Source organism: Mytilus edulis, chromosome 10, assembly GCF_963676685.1.
Source record: "Mytilus edulis chromosome 10, xbMytEdul2.2, whole genome shotgun sequence".
NCBI lineage: Eukaryota > Metazoa > Mollusca > Bivalvia > Mytilida > Mytilidae > Mytilus > Mytilus edulis.
Window position 1 is genome coordinate 10,550,912 of NC_092353.1, and position 17,382 is coordinate 10,568,293.

The 17,382-nt window shown below is 36.0% G+C and overlaps 1 protein-coding gene across 1 annotated transcript in view; it reads right to left on the minus strand.

Annotated features, from left to right (window-relative positions):
• LOC139493391 (serine-protein kinase ATM-like) overlaps nucleotides 1-17,382 on the minus strand; it is a 98,113-nt gene that overhangs the window by 40,277 nt on the left and 40,454 nt on the right. Inside the window, exons 37-46 of the mRNA XM_071281765.1 lie at nucleotides 16,859-16,993; nucleotides 16,304-16,516; nucleotides 15,491-15,745; nucleotides 14,869-14,970; nucleotides 13,817-13,936; nucleotides 13,380-13,593; nucleotides 11,948-12,106; nucleotides 9,332-9,454; nucleotides 8,542-8,744; nucleotides 5,595-5,805 (exon numbers count right to left, since the gene is read on the minus strand). Of these exons, the coding sequence (XP_071137866.1) occupies nucleotides 5,595-5,805; nucleotides 8,542-8,744; nucleotides 9,332-9,454; nucleotides 11,948-12,106; nucleotides 13,380-13,593; nucleotides 13,817-13,936; nucleotides 14,869-14,970; nucleotides 15,491-15,745; nucleotides 16,304-16,516; nucleotides 16,859-16,993 (1,735 nt within the window). The remainder of the gene's footprint in view (nucleotides 1-5,594; nucleotides 5,806-8,541; nucleotides 8,745-9,331; nucleotides 9,455-11,947; nucleotides 12,107-13,379; nucleotides 13,594-13,816; nucleotides 13,937-14,868; nucleotides 14,971-15,490; nucleotides 15,746-16,303; nucleotides 16,517-16,858; nucleotides 16,994-17,382) is intronic.

Genomic DNA, 17,382 nt, shown 5'->3' on the forward strand with positions numbered 1-17,382 from the left:
ACTGAACCACAGTGAGATCAGCCTAAAGATCCTCAGGTCATGTTTATCTCCCCTAATTACAGACCCATGTATGTCTTACCTCTATAAGTGTATTGACATCTAGAACAGATGTGTTACTGAACCACAGTGAGATCAGTCTAAAGATCCTCAGGTCATGTTTATCTCCCCTGATTACAGACCCATGTATGTCTTACTTCTATAAGTGTATTGACATCTAGAACAGATGTGTTACTGAACCACAGTGAGATCAGCCTAAAGATCCTCAGGTCATGTTTATCTCCCCTGATTACAGACCCATGTATGTCTTACCTCTATAAGTGTATTGACATCTAGAACAGATGTGTTACTGAACCACAGTGAGATCAGCCTAAAGATCCTCAGGTCATGTTTATCTCCCCTAATTACAGACCCATGTATGTCTTACCTCTATAAGTGTATTGACATCTAGAACAGATGTGTTACTGAACCACAGTGAGATCAGCCTAAAGATCCTCAGGTCATGTTTATCTCCCCTGATTACAGACCCATGTATGTCTTACCTCTATAAGTGTATTGACATCTAGAACAGATGTGTTACTGAACCACAGTGAGATCAGCCTAAAGATCCTCAGGTCATGTTTATCTCCCCTAATTACAGACCCATGTATGTCTTACCTCTATAAGTGTATTGACATCTAGAACAGATGTGTTACTGAACCACAGTGAGATCAGCCTAAAGATCCTCAGGTCATGTTTATCTCCCCTGATTACAGACCCATGTATGTCTTACCTCTATAAGTGTATTGACATCTAGAACAGATGTGTTACTGAACCACAGTGAGATCAGTCTGAAGATCCTCAGGTCATGTTTATCTCCCCTGATTACAGACCCATGTATGTCTTACCTCTATAAGTGTATTGACATCTAGAACAGATGTGTTACTGAACCACAGTGAGATCAGCCTAAAGATCCTCAGGTCATGTTTATCTCCCCTAATTACAGACCCATGTATGTCTTACCTCTATAAGTGTATTGACATCTAGAACAGATGTGTTACTGAACCACAGTGAGATCAGCCTAAAGATCCTCAGGTCATGTTTATCTCCCCTGATTACAGACCCATGTATGTCTTACCTCTATAAGTGTATTGACATCTAGAACAGATGTGTTACTGAACCACAGTGAGATCAGCCTAAAGATCCTCAGGTCATGTTTATCTCCCCTAATTACAGACCCATGTATGTCTTACCTCTATAAGTGTATTGACATCTAGAACAGATGTGTTACTGAACCACAGTGAGATCAGTCTAAAGATCCTCAGGTCATGTTTATCTCCCCTGATTACAGACCCATGTATGTCTTACTTCTATAAGTGTATTGACATCTAGAACAGATGTGTTACTGAACCACAGTGAGATCAGCCTAAAGATCCTCAGGTCATGTTTATCTCCCCTGATTACAGACCCATGTATGTCTTACCTCTATAAGTGTATTGACATCTAGAACAGATGTGTTACTGAACCACAGTGAGATCAGCCTAAAGATCCTCAGGTCATGTTTATCTCCCCTAATTACAGACCCATGTATGTCTTACCTCTATAAGTGTATTGACATCTAGAACAGATGTGTTACTGAACCACAGTGAGATCAGCCTAAAGATCCTCAGGTCATGTTTATCTCCCCTAATTACAGACCCATGTATGTCTTACCTCTATAAGTGTATTGACATCTAGAACAGATGTGTTACTGAACCACAGTGAGATCAGCCTAAAGATCCTCAGGTCATGTTTATCTCCCCTAATTACAGACCCATGTATGTCTTACCTCTATAAGTGTATTGACATCTAGAACAGATGTGTTACTGAACCACAGTGAGATCAGCCTAAAGATCCTCAGGTCATGTTTATCTCCCCTAATTACAGACCCATGTATGTCTTACCTCTATAAGTGTATTGACATCTAGAACAGATGTGTTACTGAACCACAGTGAGATCAGTCTGAAGATCCTCAGTTATGTTTATCTCCCCTGATTACAGACCCATGTATGTCTTACCTCTATAAGTGTATTGACATCTAGAACAGATGTGTTACTGAACCACAGTGAGATCAGTCTGAAGATCCTCAGGTCGTGTTTATCTCCCCTAATTACAGACCCATGTATGTCTTACCTCTATAAGTGTATTGACATCTAGAACAGATGTGTTACTGAACCACAGTGAGATCAGCCTAAAGATCCTCAGGTCATGTTTATCTCCCCTAATTACAGACCCATGTATGTCTTACCTCTATAAGTGTATTGACATCTAGAACAGATGTGTTACTGAACCACAGTGACATCAGTCTGAAGATCCTCAGTTATGTTTATCTCCCCTAATTACAGACCCATGTATGTCTTACCTCTATAAGTGTATTGACATCTAGAACAGATGTGTTACTGAACCACAGTGAGATCAGCCTAAAGATCCTCAGGTCATGTTTATCTCCCCTAATTACAGACCCATGTATGTCTTACCTCTATAAGTGTATTGACATCTAGAACAGATGTGTTACTGAACCACAGTGAGATCAGCCTAAAGATCCTCAGGTCATGTTTATCTCCCCTAATTACAGACCCATGTATGTCTTACCTCTATAAGTGTATTGACATCTAGAACAGATGTGTTACTGAACCACAGTGACATCAGTCTGAAGATCCTCAGTTATGTTTATCTCCCCTGATTACAGACCCATGTATGTCTTACCTCTATAAGTGTATTGACATCTAGAACAGATGTGTTACTGAACCACAGTGAGATCAGCCTAAAGATCCTCAGGTCATGTTTATCTCCCCTAATTACAGACCCATGTATGTCTTACCTCTATAAGTGTATTGACATCTAGAACAGATGTGTTACTGAACCACAGTGAGATCAGCCTAAAGATCCTCAGGTCATGTTTATCTCCCCTGATTACAGACCCATGTATGTCTTACCTCTATAAGTGTATTGACATCTAGAACAGATGTGTTACTGAACCACAGTGAGATCAGCCTAAAGATCCTCAGGTCATGTTTATCTCCCCTGATTACAGACCCATGTATGTCTTACCTCTATAAGTGTGTTGATATCTTGTACAGATGTGTTACTGAACCACAGTGAGATCAGCCTAAAGATCCTCAGGTCATGTTTATCTCCCCTAATTACAGACCCATGTATGTCTTACCTCTATAAGTGTATTGACATCTAGAACAGATGTGTTACTGAACCACAGTGAGATCAGCCTAAAGATCCTCAGGTCATGTTTATCTCCCCTAATTACAGACCCATGTATGTCTTACCTCTATAAGTGTATTGACATCTAGAACAGATGTGTTACTGAACCACAGTGAGATCAGCCTAAAGATCCTCAGGTCATGTTTATATCCCCTAATTACAGACCCATGTATGTCTTACCTCTATAAGTGTATTGACATCTAGAACAGATGTGTTACTGAACCACAGTGAGATCAGCCTAAAGATCCTCAGGTCATGTTTATCTCCCCTAATTACAGACCCATGTATGTCTTACCTCTATAAGTGTATTGACATCTAGAACAGATGTGTTACTGAACCACAGTGAGATCAGCCTAAAGATCCTCAGGTCATGTTTATCTCCCCTGATTACAGACCCATGTATGTCTTACCTCTATAAGTGTATTGACATCTAGAACAGATGTGTTACTGAACCACAGTGAGATCAGCCTAAAGATCCTCAGGTCATGTTTATCTCCCCTAATTACAGACCCATGTATGTCTTACCTCTATAAGTGTATTGACATCTAGAACAGATGTGTTACTGAACCACAGTGACATCAGTCTGAAGATCCTCAGGTCATGTTTATCTCCCCTAATTACAGACCCATGTATGTCTTACCTCTATAAGTGTATTGACATCTAGAACAGATGTGTTACTGAACCACAGTGAGATCAGCCTAAAGATCCTCAGGTCATGTTTATCTCCCCTGATTACAGACCCATGTATGTCTTACCTCTATAAGTGTATTGACATCTAGAACAGATGTGTTACTGAACCACAGTGAGATCAGCCTAAAGATCCTCAGGTCATGTTTATCTCCCCTAATTACAGACCCATTTAGTCTTACCTCTATAAGTGTATTGACATCTAGAACAGATGTGTTACTGAACCACAGTGAGATCAGCCTAAAGATCCTCAGGTCATGTTTATCTCCCCTGATTACAGACCCATGTATGTCTTACCTCTATAAGTGTATTGACATCTAGAACAGATGTGTTACTGAACCACAGTGAGATCAGTCTGAAGATCCTCAGGTCATGTTTATCTCCCCTGATTACAGACCCATGTATGTCTTACTTCTATAAGTGTATTGACATCTAGAACAGATGTGTTACTGAACCACAGTGAGATCAGCCTAAAGATCCTCAGGTCATGTTTATCTCCCCTAATTACAGACCCATGTATGTCTTACCTCTATAAGTGTATTGACATCTAGAACAGATGTGTTACTGAACCACAGTGAGATCAGCCTAAAGATCCTCAGGTCATGTTTATCTCCCCTAATTACAGACCCATGTATGTCTTACCTCTATAAGTGTATTGACATCTAGAACAGATGTGTTACTGAACCACAGTGAGATCAGTCTGAAGATCCTCAGGTCATGTTTATCTCCCCTGATTACAGACCCATGTATGTCTTACCTCTATAAGTGTATTGACATCTAGAACAGATGTGTTACTGAACCACAGTGAGATCAGCCTAAAGATCCTCAGTTATGTTTATCTCCCCTAATTACAGACCCATGTATGTCTTACCTCTATAAGTGTATTGACATCTAGAACAGATGTGTTACTGAACCACAGTGAGATCAGCCTAAAGATCCTCAGGTCATGTTTATCTCCCCTAATTACAGACCCATGTATGTCTTACCTCTATAAGTGTATTGACATCTAGAACAGATGTGTTACTGAACCACAGTGACATCAGTCTGAAGATCCTCAGGTCATGTTTATCTCCCCTAATTACAGACCCATGTATGTCTTACCTCTATAAGTGTATTGACATCTAGAACAGATGTGTTACTGAACCACAGTGAGATCAGCCTAAAGATCCTCAGGTCATGTTTATCTCCCCTGATTACAGACCCATGTATGTCTTACCTCTATAAGTGTATTGACATCTAGAACAGATGTGTTACTGAACCACAGTGAGATCAGCCTAAAGATCCTCAGGTCATGTTTATCTCCCCTAATTACAGACCCATGTATGTCTTACCTCTATAAGTGTATTGACATCTAGAACAGATGTGTTACTGAACCACAGTGAGATCAGCCTAAAGATCCTCAGGTCATGTTTATCTCCCCTAATTACAGACCCATGTATGTCTTACCTCTATAAGTGTATTGACATCTAGAACAGATGTGTTACTAAACCACAGTGAGATCAGCCTAAAGATCCTCAGGTCATGTTTATCTCCCCTGATTACAGACCCATGTATGTCTTACCTCTATAAGTGTATTGACATCTAGAACAGATGTGTTACTGAACCACAGTGAGATCAGCCTAAAGATCCTCAGGTCATGTTTATCTCCCCTAATTACAGACCCATGTATGTCTTACCTCTATAAGTGTATTGACATCTAGAACAGATGTGTTACTAAACCACAGTGAGATCAGCCTAAAGATCCTCAGGTCGTGTTTATCTCCATATTTCAGACATTTGAGATAGTTCTCTACTGCTTTCTGTAGGTATTTAGTCTTATCTTCGTTCATGGCCTCAATTTCTGCTTTATCAATATCACTTTGCTTGTAAAGGATTTTGTAGTATCGACTAAAAAAATAATATATAACTTTGTAAAATACTTTTTTTTCCATCCGATTTACCAAACAGAGGTGGAGGGACATAAAGCATATAAAACCCCTCTTGAATCTGTCAATGCTTGGTACAATCTTTTTCAGGAATAACAAATTCTTATACATTTCAAATAGGACAAAAGTGAATAACAGCTGCGCCATGAGCGCATGATACGCCCGACGTCTTGTGTGGAAGTTTTATGCAATAATCATAAATAGTTTCTGAGAAAGTTTTAAGCAATAACCATATATTGTTTTTTGACACGGCGGGACATGTGAAACCCCCAACCCTGTTTTTTTTTTTTACAAAAAACTAAATATCACTAAAATAAAATTTTGAATCAAAACCAAAAAGTATACAGATCTTTAGATTAATATAACAAAGAAGTGTGTAAAGTTTTAAGCAATAATCATAAATTATTTTTGAGATACAGCGCGACATGTAAAACAAGAGTGCACACGCTGAAATGTCTCGCCTTCTATACTAATCATTGATATTGTGTTGATAGTCCTAAGTATAAAGCTAAGCTTTATTACAACTGTCACATAAACTTAACATTAACCAAGATAACTAAACAAAGACCAATGAACCTTGAAAATGAGGTCAAGGTCAGACCATTGAACCTTGAAAATGAGGTCAAGGTCAGATGAATCATGCCAGGCAGACATGTTCAGCTAACAATGCTTCTATACAACATATATAGTTGACACATTACTTATAGGTTAAGAAAAATAGACCAAAACACAAAAACTTAACACTGTGCAATGAACCGTGAAAATGAGGTTACGGTCAAATAAAACCTGCGCGACTGACATAAAGATCATAAAATATTTCCATACACCAAATAAAGTTGACCTATGGCATATAGTATTAGATAAAAAGACCAAAACTCAAAAACTTTGACCACTGAACAATGAAAATGAGGTCAAGGTCACATGACATCTGCCCGCTTGACATGTACACTTTACAATCATTCCATACAACAAATATAGTAGACCTATTGCATATAGTATGAGAAAAACAGACCAAAACACAAAAATTTAACTATAACCATTGAACCATGAAAATGAGGTCAAGGTCAGATGACACCTGCCAGTTGGACATGTACACCTTACAGTCCTTCCATACACCGAATATACTAGCCCTATTGCTTATAGTATCTGAGATATGGACTTGACCACCAAAACTTAACCTTGTTCACTGATCCATGAAATGAGGTCGAGGTCAAGTGAAAACTGTCTGACAGACACGAGGACCTTGCAAGGTACGCAGATATCAAATATAGTTATCCTATTACTTATAATAAGAGAGAATTCAACATTACAAAAAATTTGAACTTTTTTTTCAAGTGGTCACTGAACCATGAAAATGAGGTCAAGGACATTGGACATGTGACTGACGGAAACTTCGTAACATGAAGCATCTATATACAAAGTATGAAGCATCCAGGTCTTCCACCTTCTAAAATATAAAGCTTTTAAGAACTGAGCTAACACCGCCGCCGTAACCGCCGCCGTAGCCACAGCGCCGCCGGATCACTATCCCTATGTCGAGCTTTCTGCAACAAAAGTTGCAGGCTCGACAAAAAATCTCCCCTGTTTAACAAAATACTCAATAACTGCAAAATAAAGTTTTGAATCATCACCAAAAAGTATACAGATCTTCAGATTAATATAACAAAGACATGTGTAAAGTTTTAAGCCATAATCATAAATCGTTTTTGAGATATGGTGCGACATGTAAAAAAAACCTCCCCCTTTTTTACAAAATACTCAATAACTCAAAATTAAATTTTAAATCTTCACCAAAAAGTATACAGATATTAAGATTAATATAACTAAAAAGTGTTTAAAGTTTTAAGCCATAATCAAGAATCGTTTTTGAGATACGGTGTGACATGTGAAAATAAACACACCCCTGTTTTAGTTACAAAGTGCCGTAACTCAAAAAGTTTTAATCTTATTTTCACCAAAAAGTATACAGATCATTTGATCATCATAAGAAACAACTATGTTAAGTTTCATGAAATTTGGATAAGTCGTTCTCAAGTTACGGTGCGACATGTTACGCCGGACAGACAGACGGACAGACGGACGGACGGACACCGGACATTTGTATACCATAATACGTCCCGTCAAAATTTTGACGGGCGTATAAAAAGTAAAAAAAATAATACATCTCTCCCAAAAGAAGCAAACACAATTTAATCATACGTTTTTTGATTGAGTTAAGTCTGCCTATTGATATTTTATCGTATGTTTTTCTTTGTTGTGATGTTATGCTATTGTTTCAGAAAAAGGGAGAAGGTTTGGATCCATTAAAACGTTTAATCCCGCTGCAAATGTTTGCACCTGTCCTAAGTCAGGAATCTGATGTACAGTAGTTGTCGTTTGTTTATGTAATATATACGTGTTTCTCGTTTCTCGTTTTGTTTATATAGATTAGACCGTTGGTTTTCCCGTTTGAATGGTTTTACACTAGTAATTTTGGGGCCCTTTATAGCTTGTTGTTCGGTGTGAGCTAAGGCTCCGTGTTGAAGGCCGTACTTTAACCTATAATGGTTTACTTTTTAAATTGTTATTTGTATGGAGAGTTGTCTCATTGGCACTCACACCACATCTTCCTATATCTATATACAAATGTATTTTTTTTTTTAAATATTTATACTTAAAATACCAGTAATTTCAAAACATTAGATGTCGTAAAACTTACTCCTTGCTTATATCTCCCAGCTGTTTTAATGTCTCCATTTCAGTTTTTGCCTTCTTCATCAGACCTTGCTTAGCTTCGTATGTATTGGATTTCATGTAGTTGACTATATTCTGGTACTGGTTATCTGCATAACGAGCTAAGGATAAATAGGCATCCATTGCAACATCACCCTGCTCATTCAGGGATTCTAGTAGGCCAACAGTCTGTTATGGAATAAAAAATTTTTTTTTTATTAAATTCATACTCATAGAAACATACTTGTAGTTTCAAATTTTGCACTAATAAAAAAGATGGTAAACTCAAAATTCCCCATGAGTCAAAATATTTCTGTGGTCACCACATGGATGCATGGAAATTTATTTTAACACTATCTGACAGACATGAACACCTTGCAATGATTCATTACATCAAATAAATTTATCCTATTGCTCATGAGAAGTGAGAAAATCATGGCATATTTTTTTTAATTATTATTCAACCTTTAAAATGAGGTCATGGACAACACACATATGAAAGAGGGTTAATTAAAATAATAACTTATTAAAGACAAAATGGAATCTGTATACAGTTCTTCTAAATTTTGAAATTAGATGTTATATACATTATTTACTCGATTAACATCTATATGTTTCACATTTAATCATATTTATCAAAGAGGAACAAAAACGTAAAAGAGTTTATCAAATATAATCAGGGAGATAGTTTAAACATATTTTATTGTTCAAAATGACAAAAGGATCAAATATAATCAGGGAGATGCGTCAATTGAAAGTATAACTTTGTTGGTTACCTTTTCAAGATATTCCTCCATTATGACATTAGGGTTTTCTGATCTTGTTTCTGCTAACCAGTTACCATAGATACTGAGAACTTGGGGGTAAAATCTGGCAGCATCAATATTCTCATCCTGTAGCTGTAGAAATATACAACATTGATAACGCTTTTGTAAAAGAATGTGAAATCTCAACATTGTATTATACTGATGTTATTACAACCAAACTGTAACACAATGCCTCATATCACTATGAACTTTTTTTTTCAAAACTTGTAAAAAAACTATTCTTTATATTTTTTTAGTTAAAAGATGAAAAATGGAATGCAATTTACACAATATCTTTTGATTTGTCTAATACATTTTCTATAAAAAGTCAAGGGTACCCTTAACAAAGATTCTCAGATCAACTGAAAAATTTGTCTCACTGTTATGTTTTTCTGTATTTTGTTCTTGTCTAGTACAGATTATTTACCTTTTCAAGTTTGGTCATGAGGTTTTTCATCAGATGTTTTGCTGTGTTTTGTTCCTGTCTGGTCGAGTACAGATTATTTACCTTTTCAAGCTTGGTCATGAGGTTGTTCATTAGATGTTTTGCTGTGCTTTGTTCCTGTCTGGTTGAGTACAGATTATTTACCTTTTCAAGCTTGGTCATGAGGTTGTTCATTAGATGTTTTGCTGTGCTTTGTTCCTGTCTGGTCGAGTACAGATTATTTACCTTTTCAAGCTTGGTCATGAGGTTGTTCATTAGATGTTTTGCTGTGCTTTGTTCCTGTCTGGTCGAGTACAGATTATTTACCTTTTCAAGCTTGGTCATGAGGTTGTTCATCAGATGTTTTGCTGTGTTTTGTTCCTGTCTGGTTGAGTACAGATTATTTACCTTTTCAAGCTTGGTCATGAGGTTTTTCATCAGATGTTTTGCTGTGTTTTGTTCCTGTCTGGTCGAGTACAGATTATTTACCTTTTCAAGCTTGGTCATGAGGTTTTTCATCAGATGTTTTGCTGTGTTTTGTTCCTGTCTGGTCGAGTACAGATTATTTACCTTTTCAAGCTTGGTCATGAGGTTTTTCATCAGATGTTTTGCTGTGTTTTGTTCCTGTCGGGTTGAGTACAGATTATTTACCTTTTCAAGCTTGGTCATGAGGTTTTTCATCAGATGTTTTGCTGTGTTTTGTTCCTGTCTGGTTGAGTACAGATTATTTACCTTTTCAAGCTTGGTCATGAGGTTTTTCATCAGATGTTTTGCTGTGTTTTGTTCCTGTCTGGTTGAGTACAGATTATTTACCTTTTCAAGCTTGGTCATGAGGTTTTTCATCAGATGTTTTGCTGTGTTTTGTTCCTGTCTGGTTGAGTACAGATTATTTACCTTTTCAAGCTTGGTCATGAGGTTTTTCATCAGATGTTTTGCTGTGTTTTGTTCCTGTCTGGTTGAGTACAGATTATTTACCTTTTCAAGCTTGGTCATGAGGTTTTTCATCAGATGTTTTGCTGTGTTTTGTTCCTGTCTGGTTGAGTACAGATTATTTACCTTTTCAAGCTTGGTCATGAGGTTTTTCATTAGATGTTTTGCTGTGTTTTGTTCCTGTCGGGTTGAGTACAGATTATTTACCTTTTCAAGCTTGGTCATGAGGTTTTTCATCAGATGTTTTGCTGTGTTTTGTTCCTGTCTGGTTGAGTACAGATTATTTACCTTTTCAAGCTTGGTCATGAGGTTTTTCATCAGATGTTTTGCTGTGTTTTGTTCCTGTCGGGTTGAGTACAGATTATTTACCTTTTCAAGCTTGGTCATGAGGTTTTTCATCAGATGTTTTGCTGTGTTTTGTTCCTGTCTGGTTGAGTACAGATTATTTACCTTTTCAAGCTTGGTCATGAGGTTTTTCATCAGATGTTTTGCTGTGTTTTGTTCCTGTCGGGTTGAGTACAGATTATTTACCTTTTCAAGCTTGGTCATGAGGTTTTTCATCAGATGTTTTGCTGTGTTTTGTTCCTGTCGGGTTGAGTACAGATTATTTACCTTTTCAAGCTTGGTCATGAGGTTTTTCATTAGATGTTTTGCTGTGTTTTGTTCCTGTCGGGTTGAGTACAGATTATTTACCTTTTCAAGCTTGGTCATGAGGTTTTTCATCAGATGTTTTGCTGTGTTTTGTTCCTGTCGGGTTGAGTACAGATTATTTACCTTTTCAAGCTTGGTCATGAGGTTTTTCATCAGATGTTTTGCTGTGTTTTGTTCCTGTCGGGTTGAGTACAGATTATTTACCTTTTCAAGCTTGGTCATGAGGTTTTTCATCAGATGTTTTGCTGTGTTTTGTTCCTGTCGGGTTGAGTACAGATTATTTACCTTTTCAAGCTTGGTCATGAGGTTTTTAATTTTAGTTTCTTGTGTACAATTTGGAAATTAGTATGGCGTTCATTATCACTGGACTAGTATATATTTGTCTAGGGGCCAGCTGAAGGACGCCTCCGGGTGCGGGAATTTCTCCCTACATTGAAGACCTGTTGGTGACCCTCTGCTGTTGTTTTTTATTTGGTCGGGTTGTTGTCTCTTTGACACATTCCCCATTTCCATTCTCAATTTTATTTCATCAGATGTTTTGCTGTGTTTTGTTCCTGTCTGGTTGAGTACAGATTATTTACCTTTTCAAGCTTGGTCATGAGGTTTTTCATCAGATGTTTTGCTGTGTTTTGTTCCTGCCTTGTCCAGTAAAGATTAGCCTCCTCTATTAACTTTGGAATGTAAAGTTTTAAATCATCAGTTTCCATTTGCTTTAAATCAAATATTGCCCTTTCTGCTATCTAAAATATAGTTAAATACTGAGTTGATATTAATTTTTGTTAAAAATTTATCTGATGATCCATGTTTCCTTATGATTTGCAATGGATTTTCAAAACCTTTTTAAGTAAAATTTTCAATCATTATCACTGTTTTATTTCGGCTGATTAATCATCAGAATACAAATGATTAAAGAGTATTAGGAATGGTTATAATGTTTGATTTTACACATTTATATTTGCTAGATTAAATTAATTAAGTTAGCACAGATTTAGTACATAAACTAGACATCAGAAATATCAGCAATGCTGACAAAAATGCATAATGATACTGAAATGACAACATCAAATATGAATTCCTAAATCTTCTTGGTAATGCAGCTATATAGGTCCTCAATTTCTACCAGCCTCTGGGCCAACACAGAAGCAGACAGTTAATAATACTATATTATTGCATTCTATCTTTTGGTCATTTTCTGTATCAAATGTACTGATGCTATATATAATAGCTGTTCAATCAAGAGAATATTTAAGCATTTAAATGTTTTTGTAATTTCAAATATAGCCATTTATGTTTTTTGTGCCTATTGTAATTGACCTACTGTTGATTCAAATATTTTCTGGGAAACCAACTTTAGTGGATAGAGGAAAATTGTTGATATAAGATAATATGGCTTTGTCGGAGTCTAGATACAACCGTATAGACAATGGTTTCTTCATTGAACCTTTAAATTGGTAATTCATCCTACACTTAAGAAATTTACTTAACAAGAATGTGTCCAAAGTACACGGATGCCCAACTCTCACTATCATTTTCCATGTTCAGTGGACCATGAAATGTGGTAAAATAGCTTATTTGGCATTAAAATTAGAAGGATCATATCATGGGAAACATGTGTATAAAGTTTCAAGTTGATTGGACTTTAGCTTCATCAAATACTACCTTGACCAAAAACTTTAACCTGATACTAGCACTATCATTTTTATGTTCAGAGGACCGTGAAATTTGGGTCAGAATTCTAGTTTGGCATTAAAATTAGAAAGATCATATCATAGGGAACATGTGTACTAAGTTTCAAGTTGATTAAACTTCAAATTTATGAAAAACTTCCTTAACCAAAACTTTAACCTGTAGTGGGACAGATGGACGGACGAACAGACAATTGAACAAACAGATGGACGCACAGACCAGAAAACATAAAAATGGTATCCCAGAAGACTTTGTTTATATGTGTTATTTTAAATGATTCCTTTGTCAACATTTGTATAATTAGACACCCATATAAAGCCTCTATACCTGATGTCTGTTACTCTCCCTGGCCAGCTGAGCCAGTTTGAGTAGTTGATGTTGTAAACAGATATCAAGAGACGGATCATCATGCTTGACTTGTAACATTTTCAGTATGGTACATCGTATATTCAGTGTCGGCTCTAGAAACATGAAGTCATTGTCTGTAAAACTATCCTCAGAGTTCCACCTGGTAGTCAAGTCCTCATATCCTTCCTTCTTCCTGTAACAAACAATCCACTATAAGACAACAGTAATATTGTATCCATTTTAAATTAAACAAACTAATTAATATAAACATTGCAAAATTTTCAACATTTACAAAAATGTTCAGCAAAGTATAAAGGTAGACAAAAAACCAACTGAATGCTAAACTGACTGTTGGAAAACTTGTTGCCAAATAGTTTGTTAATTAGTGAATAAAGATAAATATTACAAGAACTCACAGAATGTTATATTGTAACACATTATCTATCTGAGACACACACTGTAGATCTGCTAGTATTGGATACAGACATCTAGCACTCTCCATGGTACTGGTAGATATCTTCTGCATAGATAACATCCTATAAAGAGTCATAAAATTAGTACTTTTCTTCTGAATACACAGAAAGCCAACGATAAGGTTTTTTTATCAATTTTTAAAAGCAGTTTGCAGCTTAACTATGTGCATTTTCTGCCTTCCATAGATGCACTACACACAGTAAGTGAAAATAACAAAGAAGGTTAAATTACTTACAACACATTAAACCCCACCACATGCTTGTCCCAAGTCAGAATCCTGTAGCTTGATGGTTGCCCTTTGTTCATATTTTTTTTTTAGCTAATTGAATTATTGTAAATTTAGACTTTACCAGTAGTTTTATTGTTCAACTTGTAACACCTTTTTCCTACCCGGCCTTTTATAGTTGACTATACTGTAAGGATTTTGATGTCATTGCGGAAGGCCGTTCAGTGACCTTTTCCATTATATAACTGCTTACATTCATGTCACTTCAACTCTGGCAAATAGTTTTTTTGTTGACAATTATACAACATCTCCTATTTTTTATTTTGCTAGCCAGTTTGAATAATATCTGTCATGTCGAGTTTAAAGTTACGCATTAAAAAGGTCTGACAATACACCTTATCGCTATTCCCGGCTGACCCCGTCCGCTTGAACTTTTGACGTCAACAACAATCACTTTTCCATTGTGGCGTCAGACATTTTGTTTTATGACGTCAAAATTTTACGGGAACCTGTGTGATTTCCAGCAATGGCGGACAAATAGCGATAAGGTGTATAACAGATGACAAAGATACTACTTTGATTATTATTTTAAGTATTCTGTAATTTACATACCTGGCTATACCTATGTTTCTCTCAGCAAGTGAACAGTGACCATCTTTAACAGCTGTTAGTATTCTATAATTTACGTACCTGGCTATACCTATGTTTCCCTCAGCAAGTGAACAGTGACCATCTTTAACAGCTGTTAGTATTCTATAATTTACATACCTGGCTATACCTATGTTTCTCTCAGCAAGTGAACAGTGACCATCTTTAACAGCTCTCAGAGCGGAATATACTGCTTCATTAAAACTACAACTTTCTTCCAACCTAAAAAAAAAATTCAGTCACACTATGAAAGTAAGTTGGAAATTTCATATCACGTGTGTGAAATTGCTTTATGGTTATAGATGTGTTGAACAATTTTTCTTTGACATCAAAGACATGTAAAACTGTTTTATTGAACAACCATCATGATCAAGGTTATTTTCACATAAAAATGAATAAGTCATCTATTACGATATATAGGTCTAAATCTTTCACACTAGTTGATGTACAATTGCATGAGATAAACACTAATTCTAAAAGCTTACCATTTAGATTTGACTATGGCAGTGTATGAATAACAGAAAAGAAGAGCTCTAGCACATATCATTAAGCTTCCAAACCAAAGTTTTTTAACCAGAAACAAAAATAATCTTTTTTGTAACTAATTTTCTTACTTCACAACCAGACATCACATTGTTTTATTTTGATCCATATGTTTTATTTGAAAGCTTAAAATTACAGTTTAACAATGGCAAATTATGGCAAAGTAAATATCAAAACAATCTATAGGAAAGACACATACCTGGAAGTTGTCTCTATATTCCACTGTCCTGTCTTCCAGGCAGCTTTGAACTGTAGATCTTTGATGTGACTGGGTATCTCTGACTGACCAGTACTGGACATGGTATGGAGATATCTCTCTAGTAAGTGGATAGAACCAAAGTTCTGTAGAGCTTGTAACAGTTCATACTGGGGTACTGATGATGGCTGACACATCTCAATGTCATACGTAATAACAGCCTTCTCCCATCTATTCTCATGTTCATAGGACTTCACCCTGTAATAAGAATTTTGACAATGACATGTTTTGGTAGAACAGTCATATTGGGTGGTTATTTTATATCTGCTGGAAGATTTCAGCGAAATCGCGGTACAATTTAGCAAGTGTTGAATAAAGAGTTTTTAAATTTGCAGTCAGTACGTCGACTGACCATGCACGAAAGCGTACAATACTACATGGATCGATAACGGTCTCCAAATTTGGTCATTTTCTGTGGAAAAAAAATTGTTTCAAAGACAAATTTAGAAAGTACAAACCACTAAATTTATACGTCATATCACAAATATTTCCAACTTTGTATGGTTTCAGAGGACATGCAGCTCAATGAAATTGATCTCTTCCTTTAGAAGTATAGATTCTTGTTTCATTTCATATAAAAATAATATGTATGATTGCCAATGACAAAACTTTCTACCAGAAACCAAATGTGATAAAGTTGTTTCACGTCATATACACTATGAAAAAAGTTTTTGCCTCATATTCATCAATTTTTTTTTTTTTTACTTTTTTGAAACATATATTTTTTCAATTCATTTTGCCATAAATAGATGTTACCTTGAAGACGTATCAGCCAGTCTACCAGCTCCACACCCATATAATCCATCAGGGTCCCCTATCTCTTGGTAAGTTTGGAGGAGTAGGTCCTGCACATTGATTGTAGATGAGGAGGAGGAGGAGGACCCCATAGAATCAATCATTGTGGTCTGACTGAAACTCTGGGAGAACCCAGTGCCTTTCTGAGAATCACCACTGTAATCTTGCTTTTGTCTGAAAACAATATTAGACAGTCTAAATGTTGAATCGGTTGTACACTTTCTTTTTGTTAATACTGCAGCGAACTTTAACAAAACAGTGCTTCATTAAATTCATGGTTCATACTACTTTTATCTAAATATCTATTCAACACACAACTAATGTATCAAACTATCCCTTAAAAAAACATGCTATTTGATAAGTAGTAGGTAGGGAAACATGTAAATTGAAACAATGACAATGTTAACCTAATTAAACTATATATTTTTTGTCTCTTTTTTTAAAACTTTATATACTGATGCAACTATTGAAATGCCTCTTAGTTTATACAGAAAGCGAAAGGTACATAGGCCTTACCTTTGAATGTCACACCAGATTTCTGCAAATAGAATGGCTGAGAAGTGAGCAGAGCAGTACATTGCTGCTTTAGATATGTGTAGGAAGTCTAAATCTAACCAGAAATTGTTATCCCATGCTGTCATCTCTTGTCTTCTGTAAAACAAATACGGCTATTAATCTTGACATGTCTGTTTGTTTGTAAAGTCAAGTTGGGCAACAAATGATCAATATGCAAAAAATGACTATTCATGGACTTCATTCTTCAATAGAAAAAAATAAAGTATATATGAATATCTAAAGGTACCATATTGGTAATCTTATTCCTGCAAAATATAATCTTTTCAGTTCATAGTCAAAGGTCTTACAGGTAGGACCAATAAAACAAACAGCATTAAAAGTACTGCTTGTTTCATCTGTTGTAAATTTTGGAGGCCTCGGAAAAAACAACCTACTTTAAAAAAAAAAGGGTTTAACATCTGATTAACCAATTTAAGAGTTTTCGTAAAATCCGGCGGGATAATAAAACTTCTTGACCCCAATGA